Source organism: Dipodomys ordii, unplaced genomic scaffold (assembly GCF_000151885.1).
Source record: "Dipodomys ordii isolate 6190 unplaced genomic scaffold, Dord_2.0 Scaffold45, whole genome shotgun sequence".
NCBI classification, from domain to species: Eukaryota; Metazoa; Chordata; class Mammalia; order Rodentia; family Heteromyidae; genus Dipodomys; species Dipodomys ordii.
In genome coordinates this window covers 12,227,058-12,245,072 of record NW_012267261.1, presented here as the reverse complement: position 1 = coordinate 12,245,072, position 18,015 = coordinate 12,227,058, and the positions used below count along the sequence as shown (strand labels likewise).

General features: G+C 33.8%; 1 protein-coding gene across 4 annotated transcripts in view; it reads left to right on the top strand.

Moving 5' to 3' along the window:
• The window catches only part of Stxbp5l (syntaxin binding protein 5-like), a 176,711-nt gene that overhangs the window by 115,068 nt on the left and 43,628 nt on the right, over nucleotides 1-18,015 (top strand). For 2 of the 4 annotated variants that reach the window (XM_013019353.1, XM_013019355.1), the window contains exons 19-21: nucleotides 2,871-3,022; nucleotides 5,195-5,266; nucleotides 15,035-15,100. In XM_013019353.1, coding sequence (XP_012874807.1) covers nucleotides 2,871-3,022; nucleotides 5,195-5,266; nucleotides 15,035-15,100 — 290 coding nt within the window. The remainder of the gene's footprint in view (nucleotides 1-2,870; nucleotides 3,023-5,194; nucleotides 5,267-15,034; nucleotides 15,101-18,015) is intronic. The other 2 variants (XM_013019354.1, XM_013019356.1) reach the window with 1 other exon arrangement.

The window sequence follows — 18,015 nt, the reverse complement described above, 5'->3', positions numbered from 1 at the left end:
CTTCTGCTGAGCCTATGGACAAAGAAAAGCATGGTGGCCATTCCTATTGAGCCTTGGTTTTTCTTTTGCCTGTTCTGAACTGTATGTACTTCAATCTATCTGGAACTGAGAATCTATAACATGGGTTCCCTATAAGCATTCTATCACTGCTACATGTTGCCTGGCCTCTCAGGATGTCCTTTGAAAAACAGGTGGGCATCTTCATGACCCTGCACCTCTTGCATTCTGCATTCCTACAAAACCAACCTCATGTAGGTGGCACAAAGCTCTGCTGTCAGCTGGAAGAGTAGGCCCCCTTGGACCATAGTCTTAGAGTTGTTCATTCTGTACAATGAAGTTTTCATTTTTTTCATTATGTGAGATGATAATAACTAGTGAAGACACTACACATGTTTGTTCCTGAAAACCTGCATGAATAACCTAATAAACAATATCAGTTGCTTCTACTCCAGAAATACTTATTCAATTTGTGACATATATGTGAGTTGGTTGGCTTTTCATTTTTTTAATTTAATTTTATTTTATTTGTGAACATACTGTACAGAGGGGTTACAATTACATGGGCAGGATAATGCGTACGTTTCTTACCAAGCATTGCAGCCTCCTCCTTTGGTTTACCCTTCACATCCCTTAAGGGAAGAAAGATTTTTTTGGTCTATAATTTTAAAGGTTTCAGTTTATAGCTATTTGTTCCTATCAATTGGGCATGAAGTGTAGCAAAAAATACATAGTGGAGCTAAGCAGTTCACCTCATAATGACCAAGAAATAAAAAAAAGAAAGAAGTGGTATCCTGTTTCCCTCATAGGTACACCCTCAATGACCTAAAACCTTCCACGAGACCCTATCTCTTAAAGTTTCCACCAACTCCCAATAGCACCAAATTGGGGGCTTATAAAGGAGCTTTCTAGATCCAATCTATAGTGTTCTTCCCCATGTACCACAAAGCTTCATATCAATCTCACAATGCAAAATATATTCAGTACATTTCTAAGAGCTCCAAAAGTCTTAACTGCTCCAGGATTGCTCAAATTTTCCAATCCTTACCCAAGCACTAGTGGCTCACATCTGTAAGCCTAGCTACTCAGGAGACTGAGATCTGAGGACCATGGTTCCAAGCCAGCCCAGGCAGGAAAGTGAACTACTCAGAAAAAACTGGAAATGGCACTGTGGCTCAAGTGGTAGAGTGCCAGCCCTAAGCACAAAGAGGTTCAGAAACAGTGCCCAGGTCCTGAGTTCAAGCTCCAGGACTGTCAAAAGGAATGAAGGAAAGAAAGAAGGAAAGGAAGGAAAGGAAAGAGGGAAAGAGGGAAGGAGGGAAGAAGGAAGGAAAGAAGGAAGGAAGGAAGGGAGGGAGGTAGAGAGGGAGGGAGGGAGGGAGGGAGGGAAAAGAGGGAGGAAGGGAGGGAGGGGAAAAGAAAAAAAAATGTCCCAAGTCCAAAGTTTCTTTCAAGACTCTGCTGTGAGACCCTATAAACAAACAAAAAAAATGACAAGTTACGTATGTCCAAGATACAATAGCACATAATAATCATTACCATTCCAAAAGTGAGTAATAGGGCATAATAAGGAAGAATTGAACCAGAATAAGACTAAACCTAGGGGCTAGGAAGGTGGCTCAGAGGTAGAATGCTTGCCTTGCATGCATGAGGCCCTGGGTTCGATTCCTCAGCACTACATAAACTTCTGGCTTTTTCAGCCAGAAGTGGTGCTGTGGCTCTAGTGGTAGGGCACTAGCCTTGAGCTGAAGAGCTGAGGGACAGTGTTCAGGCCCCACGACCAGAAAAAAAAAAAAAAAGGCGTAAACCTAGTAAGAAAATAGTAAATTCCATGGCTCTATGCTTGCAACACCAGGGAAAGTTGGACTCTCAAAGGCTTGGGCAACCTTTTTGATTTTCTATTTACTTTCCACATAGCCATCCTGTCAGGCTGGCCTTGTGTTCTGCCCTTCAGCTTCCCATAGCAGGAATTTTATATTCTTGGCATCTTTGTTTTTATTGGGTCTCCGTTGAAGTTTCAGCTTCAGTATCATACTTTCATGAACCTGTTGGGACACAGATGTTGTCATATAATACCTGGAATCTCACATTTACCTGAAAATCTGAGGGTGAAAGCTTCCTTAATTTCTGGGTTGTGCTTATCTTCAAAACCATCATCATATTGATAACACTATTTGTCACCATTGTCTTCCTAAGCCAAGCCAGCAATAGCCTCTGGGTATCTTGCTGGGAAAGATTTCCTTATTTATAGTTATTTGAAAAGGTACTTGATTACATATTTAGGCATTTGTATCAAAGTGTGACATTTCTTGACCTATGTGTCTTCTGCATAGCAAAAACATTTTGTATCTTTTTTTTTTCTGGTTGGTGTGGTCTTGCACTCAAGGCCTTGGTACTCTTCCTGAGCTCTTTTGCTAGACTAGTGCTCTACCACTTGAGCCACACTGGTTTTCTGGTGGTTAATTGGAGATAAGAGTCTCACAGACTTTCCTACCTGGCCTGGCTTTGAACTGCAATCCTCAGATTTCAACCTCCTGAGTAGCTAGGATTATAGGCGTAAGCCACTGGCACCTGGCTTTGTGTCATTTTCTTTGGTAAAAAAAAAAAAAGACCAAGTTGAAGACTGGGTTGTATAATCAGTACCTAAATGATAAAACTGCTAATGACATGTTATTTCAGTTCAACCCAAGTTTTTTCAGTAAGTAGTTATTACACTATGAGTCTATCTTATGTAAAAGACAAAGGCTTCTTTTTTTACTTTAAAATATTCACTGCCCAACATCCCCAATCCTAGACAGTATTTGCGTTATATTTGACAGTAAAAAAATAATCAAGCTTGTGATACATTTTAGTTGTTAATTTTTCTCTCTCAGAGTTGCATTTGGAAACTGCAATGGATTGGTTGTGGTGGATTTTATACAGAAGACAGTACTGTTAAGCATGGGGACCATTGACCTGTACAGATCAAGTGACCTCTACCAGAGGCAACCAAGATCTCCTCGAAAGAATAAGCAGTTCATTGCAGGTAGGAGAAAATGGGTTATGAACAAAATCTTTCATTTCTTTTACTTTCAGATTTATGAGTTTTCTGAGATATTATCTGAATGCATGGTAGTACTGACTCAGCATGACATATTACTATACGTAAAATGAATTATAAATAAGTAAATGAGTTGTAAGTAAATTACAAGTAAAATGAATTATAAGTAAGTAAGATGAACTGGGCAGAAACTGAAAATCTTTGAATGGGCATTGAAAGTGACTAAAGGTCATTTGTAAAATTAGGGTTTTCTGGTTGAAAGAGCTGCTTATAGTGCTTGTGTTAAACAGGTTAACTTTCTTCTAATATATCATGCCCTGTTAGGAGTAAAGTCTTTTGCTACTTTGAATATTTAACTTCGCATTGTACTGTCACCTTGTCTTCACAGTTGGTGACTTTTTTAGAAGTATTTTTATAAACACAATAAATAGTATTTATTAACATATTTAAATACTATGAAGATTGCTTTTTTGGCAGGACAATTAATTTTATTTAGCTATAAAAGAAATTAAGCTTTCAGTTACTTAATATATAATACCAAACTTTGATATGCTGGATTATCTAAAATTTTACTATAATTTTAGTGTCTATACAAATAGTTGGCTTTATAAACACCACCAAGATGTTATATTTTTGTCCACTGATAGTCTAGTTGATCAAAAAAATAGGCAAAGGGTTACAGATGGGAATGCTTCTATAGACTAATGTGTTACTTAAATATTTTTTAAAATTTGCACTTTGGTATATTTAAAATAATAAACTGTGTATTGAAAACCTTTACTAAATATTCTCATGAACAGATTTTTATAATAATAACTTAAAGTTTGATGTGATATTTTCCAAATAATAAGTGTGTCCAATTTAACATTAGAATGAAAATAAATGAATTTTCATTTTGGAGTAATGAAATTTGTTATACTGTCTAAATTTCAAGTTTAGAGTCTTTTCAGGGAGACAAGTTTCTCCTTTGAAACTTGCTGGGATTTCATTAGGCATGTCAACTTTTAACAATGTTTTAGGAGTGCTGGATGTTGTTCTGCCTCTACTACTACTAGCTTTTGAAAGAAAATTAGAATAAGAGAAATTGCACTTATATATATAAATAATATTCTCTCATAACTAGGACAAAATAAAATTGAATTTTGAAAGTCCAGAGCTTCTAGTATAGGGAGAGATTACAGTGTTGAATGTACTTCTTGTCAGAAAAGTAGCACACCTTCTGATAGCATCTAAGTTACTAACTAGATATCTAGACTGGGGTGAAAAAGTGAATGTTTCAAAAAATAAAACATTCAATTCAAAGTTGGTAATCCTTAACAATTACAATCACAATTTATTTTTTTTCATTACTGGGATTTGAAATTAAGAGCTTGCAGTTGCTAGGTAAGCACTTCATCAGTTGAGGCCTGTCCCCAGCCCTTTGGCTTTAGTTATTTCATGCAGGATTCCTCACTTTGGCCTGAAGCCACCCTTAGACTGTGATCCTTCCACCTATGTATTTCCTTCATATCTGGGAATACAGAAATGTACCACCATGCCAATTCACTTTTTCAGATGATGTTGTAACTTTTTAGCCCAAGTTGACCTCAAACAGTGATCCTCCCAATTTTCATCTCCCAAGTGGCTGGGATTACAGGTATAAACAGAATGTGTGATCTACAGCTTAGAATATTGATGACTTTAAAACAGGGATACAATTTCTATTTTTAATATACAAGTTAACCTATCCTGAGTGCAGTTTATACTACAAAAAAATTAACACTAATGTCCCCAATGTTATAAGAAAATTAAACACTAATGTCCCCCAACTTTCTTTTTAATTTCTGAAGGATTATAGAAAATTATTTTGATATTAACAAACTAATTTTGCCTATTATTAATATAAATAAGTAAACTATATATAAGAAAAATATACCATCAATTTATATATTTGACTAAATAAAATGGCAACTGCATTCTCATCATCCATCTCTCACCTCTTACTTTCTAGTTGATTTATTTTTAATATCTCCTCTAATTTGGTTACCTGATCTTGCTGCTATTCCTTCATTTTGGCTGTTCTAGATTCTGGTATGATATCACTTCCTTTCACTTTAGATTATTTTTCTCTCTTTCTTATGCCTGCTGCTGATGCTGGTGTTCTGGCATGTTCCAAAGACAACTTTTGCATGCGTGGCCTGTCTAACTTTTATCCTGATTTAACGAAACGGATCCGTACTTCCTATCAGAGTAAGTTCTATAAAGGTTAGGCTAATAGCTTTCTAAGTTATAGTGCTTGAGTTAAGTCTGTATGTCAGTGCTCCATAATGTGTTTTCCTTAAAACACATTCAGCATGCATGCACATTTTTGTTTTGTTATGAAAATGCAACCTGATAATTTTAATTTAAAACCTGTATGTATATTTTGAATCATTATTGTCATGTACCCATTCACACATATCCTTTGTTCCAATATTTCTTTTAAGCCACTTAACTAGGTCTGATTAGCCCAAGAATCACTGTCTTTTTTTTGGTGAAAATACCGTACAGAGGCATTACAATTACATGGGCAAGATAATGAAGAGTCGCTGTCTTTGGTTTTAAGTAAGAAGCTCTGTGATGTCCTTGCAAATAATAAACTTGGTTCAATATATTAATACTTGAATGTTTTCAAATTCAGAGAATCTTCTACTTTTGGCCATTTTATAGATTGATGTAACAAGTGCCACACCGTTTGCTTATATTTCTTGGAGACAACAAAATATTTATAATCCTTAATACCTTCTTATCAAAACAGAACATCCAAACCATATTTCTATAGTTGGTCATCTGAGGCATTGATTTTGTGAAATAAAGATTTAAGCCACAAAAAATAGTGAATAATAGTTCCTTTGGTAGCAAATATAGAGTTGAAGATAAGTGGAACAGACAATTCTAAAAGCTGGTGCAGTAAGTGTGGGGAATAAGTGTGTGTGTGAGACTACAGGAGTAGATGATATTAGTGTTAAAATGGGTAAATATTTTTGACATTTAAATATTTATATTATGTTAACAAATATATAATATTCAGATTGCTGACCTTTATATAAGATGGCTTTATAGTTATGTAAAATATATATGTATTTGTACATTGTATACATAAATACTCATATATATATATATATATATATATATATATATTTCTTGTGACCTGTATTTCTTCAGACTTACTGCATAGATACTAATAGAATAAGGCCAGTTATAAAATCTAAAAGTTTATTGATTTGTGTCTGTAGCTTAAGAAAGTCAGTTTCTGTGAAGTCCTTAACACTTCTTTCTGGGAGTGACCAGCTGCTGACTTAGTTTTGCTTATATTCCCTAGCTTTATACTCTAGCAGTGCCTCTCTTTTGGGGTACTTTTCCCCAGTCTCTGCTCTGAGTGCCTATGTGAGAACAGTAATGTCCATCTTGACTTCTTCTGCTCCTAAAATTTATTAGCTACTAAGATATTTCTTAACATTCAAATGTTACACGTAATCTCATTTTCTTTTTTAAAAAAATTTAATTTTATTGTCAAGGTGATGTACAGAGTGGTTACAGTTACATACGTAAGGTAGTGAGTACATTTCTTGTCAAACATTGTTACCCCCTACCTCATTTTTCTCCCACTTTCCCTTTCCCACAATGTATCCTCTCAAGTGGTAAAGTTCATTGCCAATATGTTGTCTTGTGAGTATCGCTGTTGCATTGGTTTGCCCTTTGTCCTTTGTCTCCCCTTTTTGCTGTTCCATTTTTCTTCCCTAATTCAGATAAACGTATATATAATACACAAGGTGCCAAAATCAAATACAGTAATAACAAGGGATAAACCATAGGGGGGAAAATGCATAATACATTAAAAACAACAACAACAAAGAAAAACCTCTTGTTTCCATAACCTGGAGTTCATTTCACTTAGCATCATCTTATAATAATTTCATTTTCTATGATAGTTTTATTGGAATACAGCTGCACAAATTCATGTACATATTTTCAATGACTGCCTTTATATTATAATGACAGAATTGAGTGGTACAATAAACCTTGACTCACAAGGCCAAAAATACTTACTTTCTTGGTTTTTATATAAAGAGTTTGCTAATCTTTGCTCTGTATTATTCTTTTATACCTATGCTCTATAACCAGGTTTTACAGAGAGAACCTTTCCTAAAAATAATCTGGAGAACCTCTTAATCCCAGTTTATCTTTCTTAATGTAGAACCCCTCTGCATTGTATGTATGTGTTGGCTGTGTGAGTACACACAGAGAGATAGAACATTCCAGAACATTGTATTTTACTAATTTTATTTTATTTATTTTATTTTACTAATTTTGGTAATCAGAAATCACTTTTTCCTCTTCTCCCAATTTTTACCCATTATCAATGAAATAACATTAAACAGTGAACCGATATGAAAACTTTTATTATATGTGTGTTTAAAATGAGATTAGACAAAAAGTGTTCCCTAAAGGTTCTTTTATCTCTGAAAAAAAAATTTTGTCGGTTGTGAGGCTTGAACTCTGGGTTTGGGTACTGTCCCAAAGTTTCACCTCAAGGGTAGCACTCTGCCACTTGAGCCACAACACCAGTTCCATATTTCTGAAAATGTTTTTGTTATACTTTTATTCTGTTAAATAAATTTTGCTCTTTAATTTTTGTCACATTTTATTTTGAACATAAAGTTTTCATTTAGGAAAAACACCTTAATTCCAATAGTTTCTTAAGCTCTTTCCAAGACACTTTATTTTCCATATTTTACAGATCATTGTTTGTAGAAGCAATAAAATGCTTTGAGAAAAAAAAAAAGCTGGTCTATGTCAGAAGATTGAGAACTAGTTCTAATTTTTCAACTTATTAACTACTTAGACATTTAATCATTTGGGGTTTTTCTTCTCATATATATAAGAGTAAAAACCATAATCCCTACCTGACTTGGAGTATGAAGCTTTTCTAGATTAATACTTATAAAATATCACTTTAATATCACATATTTTTAATTCTAGCATGAAACTAAGCAAAGAGATTAAATAACTTTTAGCATTATATCTGCAATATGGAAGATCTAGATAATAAAACTTAGTCAATTACCCCAATGCTCAGTGCTCTGATTGTGATGACAGAAATTTCCTACTTGTAAACATATTTTGTAACACTTGAGTCAAAGAAATTTGAATAGTAGACTTAAGACAGAGCATTGTCAGAAAAACATGCTTCTATGTAAATTTCTAGTTAATGCAATAGTAGGTTCTTTGAAGTGTTTCACATCTATCTGTGATATTTTTCCACTTTTACTGAGTTTTTTTCCAGTCTTGGGAATGAATACACAAATATTTTATGGGAAAAAAAGGAAAGTAGAAGAGAACTAGCAAAGGGACAAATGACATTTTATAAAATGGTAAAAAATCAAAAACAGAAAAACTATGTATAAAAAAGAAGGCCTCAAGACAAAAAGTTAGCAAAAATATGGTAAACAACAAATAGTGAAAATCCATTTATTCAGAGAATATTTTTAACAACTACTGTGCTGAACTTTTTTAGACATTAAGTGAAGAATGATAAGTTGAAACAATTTATGATGGTTATCTTCCACTTACAGTCATTATAAAGATAAATAAAATCAATACATATAATATTACAGTGAAAAAACAGCAATATTATGGTAGATAAAAATGAGACAGAATGTTTTCAGTATTGTCAGGGAAAAGTTTATCCAATAAGGACACATTTAAGTGAAAATTTGCAAGGTAAGAAGAGGCTAACAAATGATAAGGATGTGGGAGAAAAAGAAACTATAATACACTGGTGATGGAAAGGTAAAGTAGTGCAACCACTACGGAAGGCAATATGAAGAGTTTTCAAAAATATAAAAATATAACTACTATATGATCCAGCTATACCACTTTTGGGAATTTGTCTAAAAGATTGCAAATTAGGATACAATAAGCACATCTATGCTCATTGAAACATAATCTACAATAACCAAGTTATGGAATAAATCCAAATACCCTACAACTGACAAATGGATTAAGAATCTGTGTGGTATATATAAATATACACTGTTTTCATCCATCAGGAAGAATAATATTATTTCATTAGCAATGAAATAGAAGGACCTGGAGAAAAATAATGATATTAAATAAAGTAAGACAGACTCAGAGGAAAAGGGCACCTGTTTACTCTAATATGTAGAAACTAGGCCTAAAATATCAACATATTTGAAAACACAGGTCCATATACATGAACAAAGTGTGTATGTATAGGAGATTCCATAGTGTTACTCTTTTGGACAAATAGCAGTCAATTCAACAAAATAAATATTAGGAAGCTGAAACATGTCTTCACTGAAGAGGGTTGGGATTAAATGAAGGGGGACAGATGAATAAAAAGATGAATAATAGGCAAGTATTATTATAATACTCAGTGTACTTGTATGAAAACTGAACCAGGAAACTTGAGATGGGTTGGGATAGGATAGATGGAGGAGAGAATGATGAATCTGATCAATGTGTACGTTACACATAAATGGACATCTAAAAATCAAAACACTTTTGTAAAGAACAAAATAACTAAGGAGCCAGCGAAAGGTTTCAAGCCACTTCCAAATAAGAGGCAGAAGAACCAGATTTAACTTCCTGCTTAAAATGACCAAAAACAAACCTAAATCCCAACTAATCAGGAAATAACAGTTTTTAAGACACATTTAAATAATTTTTAAAAAGTATATCTTATATTATTGGAGGAAACCAAATGAATCCTACCATTACAATGATGCAATGCAAGATTATAGATAATTACAAAAGGGTGGGGGGAAGCCTCCTTTATGAAGATGAGGTCATTAAATTGGAGACATATTTTTAAAGGAAAATAAAAGAAAGCCAATGCTGTAATTCATAAAGAATTCTAACAATACAGTTCCCTCAACAAACAAAGTTCTTATCAATATGTAACATATGAGTAAGCTCCCAGGAACAGGTTCAAAACCATGTAAAAGGATTACACAAGTGAAATGGTGTCTGTTCCCACCAACAGAGTTTATTTTCCCAAAGAAAAAGAGTTCAATAAAACTAAATGAACTCCAGAAATAGATCCATATATATGGGCAACTGACTGCAATTAACTAGAGAAAGAAATTTTTTCTACAAATAGTCTTCAAATAAATGGATATCGTAGTGAAGAAAAAAAACTTGACCCAAATTAAAGACAAACAAAAATACAATTTAGTATAAACTTAAAAACTAAAACTATAAATCTAAAGAAAGAACAAAGAAAATTTTTTAAACTTGGGTAAGATGAAGCTTTCTGCAATATCAAAAACATGTTCTATAAACAACATCTAGAAAAGTCTTCATAAGCAAAATTTCTTATCCTTCAAAAGACACAAGAATGAAGATTGAAGCCTTGGACTAGAAAAAATATCTGTATATCATGTATATGATAAAGAACTGTGTCTAGAACATATTAAAATCAAAACTTGCTAATAAAACTGATGAAATTAAAAACAGCAAGACATTTTAATATTCATTTCACAAAAAAGATAGATGAATAAATGTACAAAAATACCCAACAATATTCACCACTAAGGAAAGGCAATTAAAATTACAGTGGCTAAAGTCAAAACTACTGATCTACCAAGGATTGGAAGAATATACAGAGAAATTAGAATTTTTCCCCACTACTAGTAGAAACTTAATAATAGTGTAACCATTTGATAGGTTCCTAAATATACTCTTACTGTATGATGTAGTTATATTATTTCAATTTATCCTATGCAAATGAAAATGTACAACCCTATGAAGACATTCATAGCAACTTTATCTAAAACTAAAACAATGCAAGCTCATAACGTGTAAATGGATAAACAAACTGTGGCCTGTCTATATAATGATAAGCTACTCAGAAATTAAAAGGAATAGAATTTTAACCAAGGGCGAGGGGAAAACACAAAAAGCAAACTCATAAACCTGATACAGAACTATCCAATGTACTCTGGAAAGCAGTGTGGCGTTTCCTCAAAAGACTAAACATACAGCTTCCCTATGACCCAGCAGTTATTCCATTTCTGGGCAGCCCACATTAAAGCCACCAGTGCAACCATATTCACTGCATGTTCATTATTTATCATAGCTAAGATATGAAATCAACCCAAATACCCCTCAGTGGATGAGTAACTGGTCAAGAAAATGTGGTATACATACACAGTGGAATTCTATGCTTCCATCAGAAAGACTGACATTGCCCCATTCATAAGGAAATGGAGATGTGGAAAAAATATATTAAGTGAAGTAAACAGACCCAAAGACACACAAGCTGCATGGTTTCCCTCATTTGTTATAGCTAGAATATGTCTAGGATATTACTAGGAGAAGAATACAATGCCTCAATAGCTATGTGCATATGACCATATAAAATGATGCTTATTGAAATGAACTCCAATAAATGGAAACAAAAGGGTTTTTTATTGTACTGTTTACAGCTATTTACGTTCTTTTTCCTTTGCTTAATTCTCTTTTGTCACTGTTTTTTTTTTATTTCTGTACCCTTTGTCTTGTATGTAAGTTTATCCGATTTGGGGAAGGGAAAATGGATCACAGAAATGGTGGGACAAAGGGTGAAGTAATTCAACACTGATACTTACTAGACACTGTGTTGGAAATTAACTTTACAACTTGGAATCAAGAGGAGAGAAAATGAGGGAGGGGGGATAACACTTCAAAAAGAAATGACAGCCCAGAAGTACATTCACACATACATGTCATATGGTGATTTAATTTTTGACAAATGCACCCAATAAAATACACCCAAAAAATTTTTATGGTGAGGAACTTGAGCTCAGGACTTCTCACTTTCTTGGCTTACTTGGCATTGCCCCATTTGAGCCACACTTTCAGCCCAGCTTTTTTATGGTTAATTTTGGAGACTGAGTCTCTCAGAATTTTTGTCTGAGCTGGCTTTGAACCTTGATCCTTCAGACCTCATCCTCCTGAATAGCTAGGACTATAGGTTGAGCCACCTGTGCTTGACAAGAAGGGAAAATTTTAAGTAACTAATTAGGTATGAACCAAGCAAGAAGCAAGCATGTAGGCACAGAAATGGGCTTTAATCTCTACCTCATTCTATAATCAAAAATTTCATTGATATGGATGATAATAAAAGATAATATTGGGAGGATTTATAAAACCTAAAACAAGCTTAAAAATTAAAAAGCAAGTTGAGCATGGTAGTTAAATCTGTACTGCCAGTTTATTGAGAAGCATAAGTAGGAGGATAATGGGCCAAAGCTAGTAGAGCACCTGCCTAGCAAACATAAAGCCCTTAGTTCAAACCCTAGTGTCACTAAAAAAAGAAACATTATGCAGAAAAATATAAATCACAGACTGGAAGAAAACATTCATAATACCTACATCAGACAAGGTTCTTGCCTGACTGGGCACCATTGGCTCAAGCCTGTAATCCCAGCGATTCAGGAGACTGAGATCTGAGGATCACAGTTCAAAGCCAGCCTGGAAAGTCTGTGAGACTCTTACATCCATCTAGTCACAGAAATAGCCCAAAGAGGCACTGTGGCTTAAGTGGTAGCCTTGAACAAAAGGAGCTCAAGGACAATGCCCAGACCCAGAGTTGAAGCCCCAGGACCACCAAAAAAAAAAAAAAGATTCTTGCCTGAAATATATGTTAAAATTCCTTCAACTGCATAACAAGAAGTTAATTGTTTAAAAAAAATAGTCATACTTGAATAGGAACATCACAAAAACAGTAAGCAAATGAAAAGCAACTATCAGTAGTTATAGGAAAATTTAAGTTTAAATCATAGTAAATTACTATAACTAGAAGAATTAAGACTTAAAAAGACTGATAGTGACTAGTGTTGAGATCACCCATAAGTTGCTGATAGAATACAAAATATAGTATCCCAGTTAGACCCCACAAGATAGAAAAATGCTATAGAAAAAAATACTCAAAACACAAAAAAGCCTAAGATTTTCAGTTATTTATTATATTAAAGAATGAAAGGACTAAATATTTCACAGTATAAGCATATTGTCATAACAGTATTATATTTTGTTATAATGATTGATGAATTCTAAGGAGATGGGGAAATTATTTTTAAGATAGACATAAATAGAAACATGTGAGCATGCAACTCCATTGTAGGTTGAAAATAATTAAAGAAGAAAGGGGAATATTCTGTGATACATTTTTTCTCTTACATTTTCCTATTTTTCAACGCATTATTTCTGTAGTCAGAAAAATGTGTATTTTGGAATAATGATTGTTCTGAATAAATATAAAACTGAGTAATGATTACTTAAAATATTTAAAGTTAGGACACATGTATGTTGACACATGGAAGTTGTTTTACTATTACTATGGCTATGTTGAGCAAGAATCAGTAGAATTGAGAAAGAATAAGGGAAAACAAATTCAGAAAATAGTACACAAATTAAAAAAATATGAGAAGGGCCCCGGGGGGTAATGCCTATAGTCTTAGTACTGAGTACACTATATTTGCGTGACTCTATAGATGAATACTTGTTGCTTATTTAGTTATAAACCTTTTCTGTTTGATTTGTATCTCTTGGGTAAAGAGCATGTTTGCAATAGTTTTGAGTTGATGAATGTGTACTTCTAGATTAATAGGAATAATTATATCAGTGAAAATTGTAAGTCATAATTACAAGTTAAAATTTAAATATGAGATGAGCATTGATAGTTCTCAAACTAAATGAAATAGAGTAGGTTACATGATCTGAAGTTGGCACTCAGAGCTCTATGAATGAAATAATATAGTATGTAATAGTCATGCTGTATGAATAATATATCACATATATAGTGATAATCTCACAGGTTATAATAGAGCTGAAAAATTCCTAACATCTCATACCTTTACTGATCTTCTCTCTGTTTACATATACTTAGAAACCCAAACATTTACCACTGTGTCAAAATTCCCTGTGGTATATAGTAAACATGCTGTATAAGTGTAGCTGAGGAGCAATAGCCTATACAACTTGGGTAAAGCTGTTCCATCTAGATTTGGGCCAACATACTCCATTTTATTCATGCAATAACAAAATCAACTGATGGCACATTTCTCAGGACATAGTAACATGTGAATTTACTATGAATCCTGGGTTTTACTTAAACTGTCATTGGCTTGGTTTTGTACTTATTTCTCACCTATAATATATTGGGATTTTTCTAATATATCATAGTGGATCTTTGCTGCACCACAATTCTATGATTGTTTTTGTACCTAAAGAAAATTTATTAGCAAAAAAGATTAAACAAAGATAGTTTTAGTTCATTCACAACAACCCCTAATGTTTTCTGGGAATGGAGACATGTATTTAAGTGCCAACTAAATATTTATTTACAAAAGAAAAAGTATATGAGACTTCAAGTATAGAAAACTATGAAGAAGGATACTTTACAAGTATCATTGGAATGAAGAGTTTCCGATAATGAGAATTACAGATAAATGAATCTGTTGAACTTACCAATATATTTATCTAGAAAGCAAGAGGATTGAAATTTATAAAATGTTACACATAAAAGGGCTATAGTGATTTGTAACAGTTGAATATTATTTGACAGATTGATTAATACATAATATAAATTAAATTTAAATTTAAATTGGACTATAAAATTTTTTTAAAAAACCTTTTTCTCTTTAAGATTTTGTCTTTTATAAACATATTTTTTGAATTGTATCTATTGTTAAAATAGATAGTTCATGTGAAAATAATAAATTTTACCCTTCCACCACTCCTGTTTAATTATCCTCTATCAGTTAGTTGTTGCTTCTGGTTTTTCCCTATATCACTTATTTAAACAAGTTTTGGGAATAAGTCACATAGTATAGGCATGAAAAAGTTATTCACAGTTACAAGAGACTTTTTAAACTTGAAGAAATTAAGAAAAAGGAATTAGTAAGTACTAGAAAGATTTATCTCTTCTTGTCCCTTTGCCTCTCATTCATTTTGTTATTGTATTTTTAGGTTTAACTGAGCTGAATGACAGTCCAGTCCCCCTGGAACTTGAGCGTTGCAAGTCTCCCACTTCAGGTATTTTATAAGCTTCTGGTAGTTCACTGTATCATACTATTACTTTATTTTAATTATTGTAATACAATATGCATGATTTTAGATGTCTTAGTAGTTTTGGTTTTCTGAAACTTAACTTTTAAGCAACTTATCCTAAGCAATTCTTGCCCCCAAATAAAATTAAGATCAGAAGTATGAATATAATGCTTTTAAAAATTTTTATTTTATTTTATTTGTGAACATACTGTACAGAGGGGTTACAATTACATGGGCAGGATAATGCATACATTTCTTACCAAGCATTGCTGCCTCCTCCTTTGTTTACCCTTCACATCCCCTCTCAGCCTCCCCCCTCCCTATCCCAATCCCAATCCCAATCCCAATCCTTCCAATATAATGCTTTTAAATAGACAACTTTGCAACTATATTAGGCATGCTTAATTAGTGTCAAATAAATTTGAGTAATATTATACAGAAACTAGAGATGATTTGGTGGGATGTGGAAACTATACATGTAGAACATTTTTCTGGACCAGTAATTCTTAAGTATTTTCCCACATTTTTTCTTAGCATTAATTAGTTGTAGAAGGGAGTTTCATTTATGACATGACCATATACATGCATATCATGATCAGAGTCAGTCCCTCCATCATGCATGTAGCCCTCAAAGGACTTGGCATGTAATCAAGTAGATTGCTTCAAAGCAGGAAAGTTTTGACTACTTCTGTATAATGTTACTTGCCTTTCTACTTCCATTTCAATTTTTCCTCTTGTGTTATTTGTAACTAAAGCCTGCATTAGCATCAAGTGAAGAGTATTTAAACACAGACTGTGGGGTGCCAAAGATTCTAATCATTAGATCTGGGCTAGTGTGTAAGATTTTTGTTAACATTTCTAGCAAAGTCCCAACTGATGTTAATGCTTTTAGTCTCCAAGCAACTGGAGAAGCATTGCCCTGCTGCAAATATAGCCAATTGTAAGGCATTTACCTAGCATGTGAAAGACCCTGGATTCAATCAAGTGAGACATAGAAAGGGAGAGAAGAGAGAATAATGAAATTGCCCTATGAAATAGTTAAAAATATTTTATTCCTTTATAATATCTATTGAAGGAATCTTATCCTTTGTTAAATCTGTTAAGCACAAAATTGGTGGGACAAAAGGTGAACCAATTTAACAGTTAATACTCACTAGACACTAAGTTGTAAATGAGCTGTACAATTTGGTGGGGGAGGGAAGCAGAAAACTGGGAGAAACTGAGGAAGGAGTGACACTGTTCAAAAAGAAATATACTCATTACCTGACTTAATTGTAACCCCTGTATATATCACCTTTACAATAACACTTTTTTTAAAAAAAGGTAAGAATATTGATGTAGGTATATTCAAATATACCTGAATCTTACATATACCTCATTTTATATTTCTGGTTTTTATGTGGACCCCAAATTCTCTTATACCCCAACTGTAAGTAATACAGAGTTGAAGGTTCAGACTATTAAGTATTTCTTGAAAATAATGAACAACAGAATAGATAGTGTGAGCTGAAAAAGAATCCAGTGCTACAACTGCAAAGTCAATGTTCTCAGCTTCCAGGGTGGTATCATCATGTTTTCATATTATTTAGTCATTTACTCAACTACTCAACAAATTTCTAGTTTCTACAGTCAGGCATTATGTTATCCACTGAGAATAAATTAGTGAGAAGCATACTTTATTATATAAATGGAACTTACAGTCTGTCTGTAGACACAAGCAATATCCTAAAAACTATACAAATTGTTAACACTTTTTAAACACTGTACACTTAACAGATAATGTTGTGCAATTTATCCCTTGTATAAATTCACATTTCAAGAGGCTAACATTAAACTTTTAAGTTAACATTAAACTCTTACAGAATGTTAACTCCATTTAACTGGCATAAAACTTTAATTTCCTAAGGAAAATACCCTCCCCTTTTTCTGCTGGTACTGGGGCTTGAACTCAGGGCCTGTATGCTGTACCTGATCCCCTTTGTGATCAAGGCGAGCACTGTACCACATGAGCCACAGCTTCAGTTCAGGCTTTTTTTAAAAAAATAGTTTATTGGAGATAAGAGTCTCACGGAGACTTTTCTGCTGGGGGATGACTTCAAATCTCGATCCTCAGATCTGAGCCTCCTGAGTAGCTAGGATTACAGGTGTGAGTCATTGACACCTAAGAAAATACCCCCTTTTGGTCATAGAATTGAATACATCAAATCTTCAAGTGTAGGTTTGGGTCATCCCAGAAAAATGTACTATTCTAATCCTTTGCCTAAAAGATATATAAGGCTAGCATGAGGTCTGGCAGTTACTACTTTCCTTCCTTCCTTCCTTCCTTCCTTCCTTCCTTCCTTCCTTCCTTCCTTCCTTCCTTCTTTCCTCCCTTTCTCTCTTTCACTCTCTCCTCTTTCTCTCTCTCTCTCTTTTTTTTTTGTCGGTCGTGGGGCTTGAACTCTGGGCCTGGACGCTGTCCCTCAGCTCTTCAGCTCAAGGAGAGCACTCTACCACTTGAGCTACAGCGCCACTTCTGGTTTTCTGGTGGTTTATTGGAGATAGGAGTCTCAAGGTCTCTCCTGCCCAGGCTAGCTTTGAACCGCGATCCTCAGATCTCAGCCTCCTGAGTAGCTAGGATTACAGGCATGAGCCACCAACGCCCGGCTTCTCTCTCTTTTTCTCTTTCTCTCTCTCTTTCTCTCTCTTTCTTCTTTCTTTCTTTCCTTCTTTCTTTCTTTCCTTCTTTCTTTCTTTCCTTCTTTCTTTCTTTCTTTCTTTCTTTCTTTCTTTCTTTCTTTCTTTCTTTCTTTCTTTCTTTCTTTCTTTCTTTCTTTCTTTCTTTCTTTCTTCTTTCATATCATGGGGCTTTAACTCTGGGCCTGGGCACTGTCCCTGAGCTCTGAAGCTCAAGGCAAGTG